This window comes from Gossypium raimondii, chromosome 1 (genome assembly GCF_025698545.1).
Source record: "Gossypium raimondii isolate GPD5lz chromosome 1, ASM2569854v1, whole genome shotgun sequence".
NCBI lineage: Eukaryota > Viridiplantae > Streptophyta > Magnoliopsida > Malvales > Malvaceae > Gossypium > Gossypium raimondii.
The window spans coordinates 6,797,047-6,798,125 of NC_068565.1; the positions used below are offsets into that span (position 1 = coordinate 6,797,047).

Here is a 1,079-nt window from a genome sequence, read left to right on the forward strand (position 1 = left end):
ATTTCAAATTGGTTGATTTAGACAATGATTATTCATTGTGAAGCTAAATTCACCCAAGAGCTATAAGAGAGTTTTGATGGAAGGATCATGGATGATATTTGATCATTATATCATGGTACAACCTTGAAGTATATATTTCTCAACCAAAGAAAAACATCCTACAAAAGCTATTGTATGGATTAGATTGCCATGTCTTCCGTATAAGTATTATACTAAAGGCATGTTAAGGGTTATCATAGAGGTGTTTGACATAGTGGTGAAAGTAGATTACAATATGACAGATGAGAAATGTGGGCGATTTGCTAGGATTGTAGTGGCTATTGATATTGATAAACCACTAAGATTATGGGTTGGAATTGATGGAGTTCCTCAGGCTATTGAATACGAAGGCCTACCTACCATATGCTATGATTGTGGTACATATGGTCATACTCATGAATCATGGCTAAAGAAGGCGAAAGAACATGAAACACCAGAGAAGAATGATGTTAATGTGAAGAAGAATGGTCAAAAGGAGGCAAAAAACAAGGACAATGACCAAATTGTGAAAGGAATAGAAGGAAAATCCTTATATGGTCCATGGATGCAAGCTCCGTCTCGCAGAAGAAGACAACCTAATTCGAGAAAGTATGGCACGAAAGGAAAGGAGAATGTTTTAGAAAATCATGGCAGCCAAGGTTCAAGATTTACTACAATCTCAAATTTGGAGAAGGAAGAAAACCACATAATTTAATGTGCAATGGCAATGAAGTCGAGCTGTAACGGTTGATTTTTAGTGAAATTGGAACAGTGACTTTGGGACCACAAATGTAGCCAGTAAACATTTATTTTATTATTATTTTAATGTTTATGGTATGTTAATAGGGTTGTATAAAAATTTCGTTAAGAAATTTTGACGTTTGCATGCTTAATTAAGTAAAAGGACTAAATCGTAAAAAATGCAAAAGTAGAGTTCTAGCAGCTAAAGGTATCAAATAGCCATGAAACTTTAAAGTGAAAGGACTTAGATGGTAAATAGACCATTGAGATAGTTAGTGGACATTCATGGATTGGTTTTATTGAAATTATTAAAGTTTTTA

General features: G+C 34.0%; 1 protein-coding gene across 1 annotated transcript; it reads left to right on the forward strand.

Annotated features, from left to right (window-relative positions):
* Positions 1-220: 220 nt before the first annotated feature.
* LOC105786721 (uncharacterized) lies at positions 221-733 on the forward strand. The gene has a single exon (XM_012613213.1). It carries the CDS (start codon positions 221-223, stop codon positions 731-733), a length of 513 nt encoding a protein of 170 aa, XP_012468667.1.
* Positions 734-1,079: the final 346 nt, after the last annotated feature.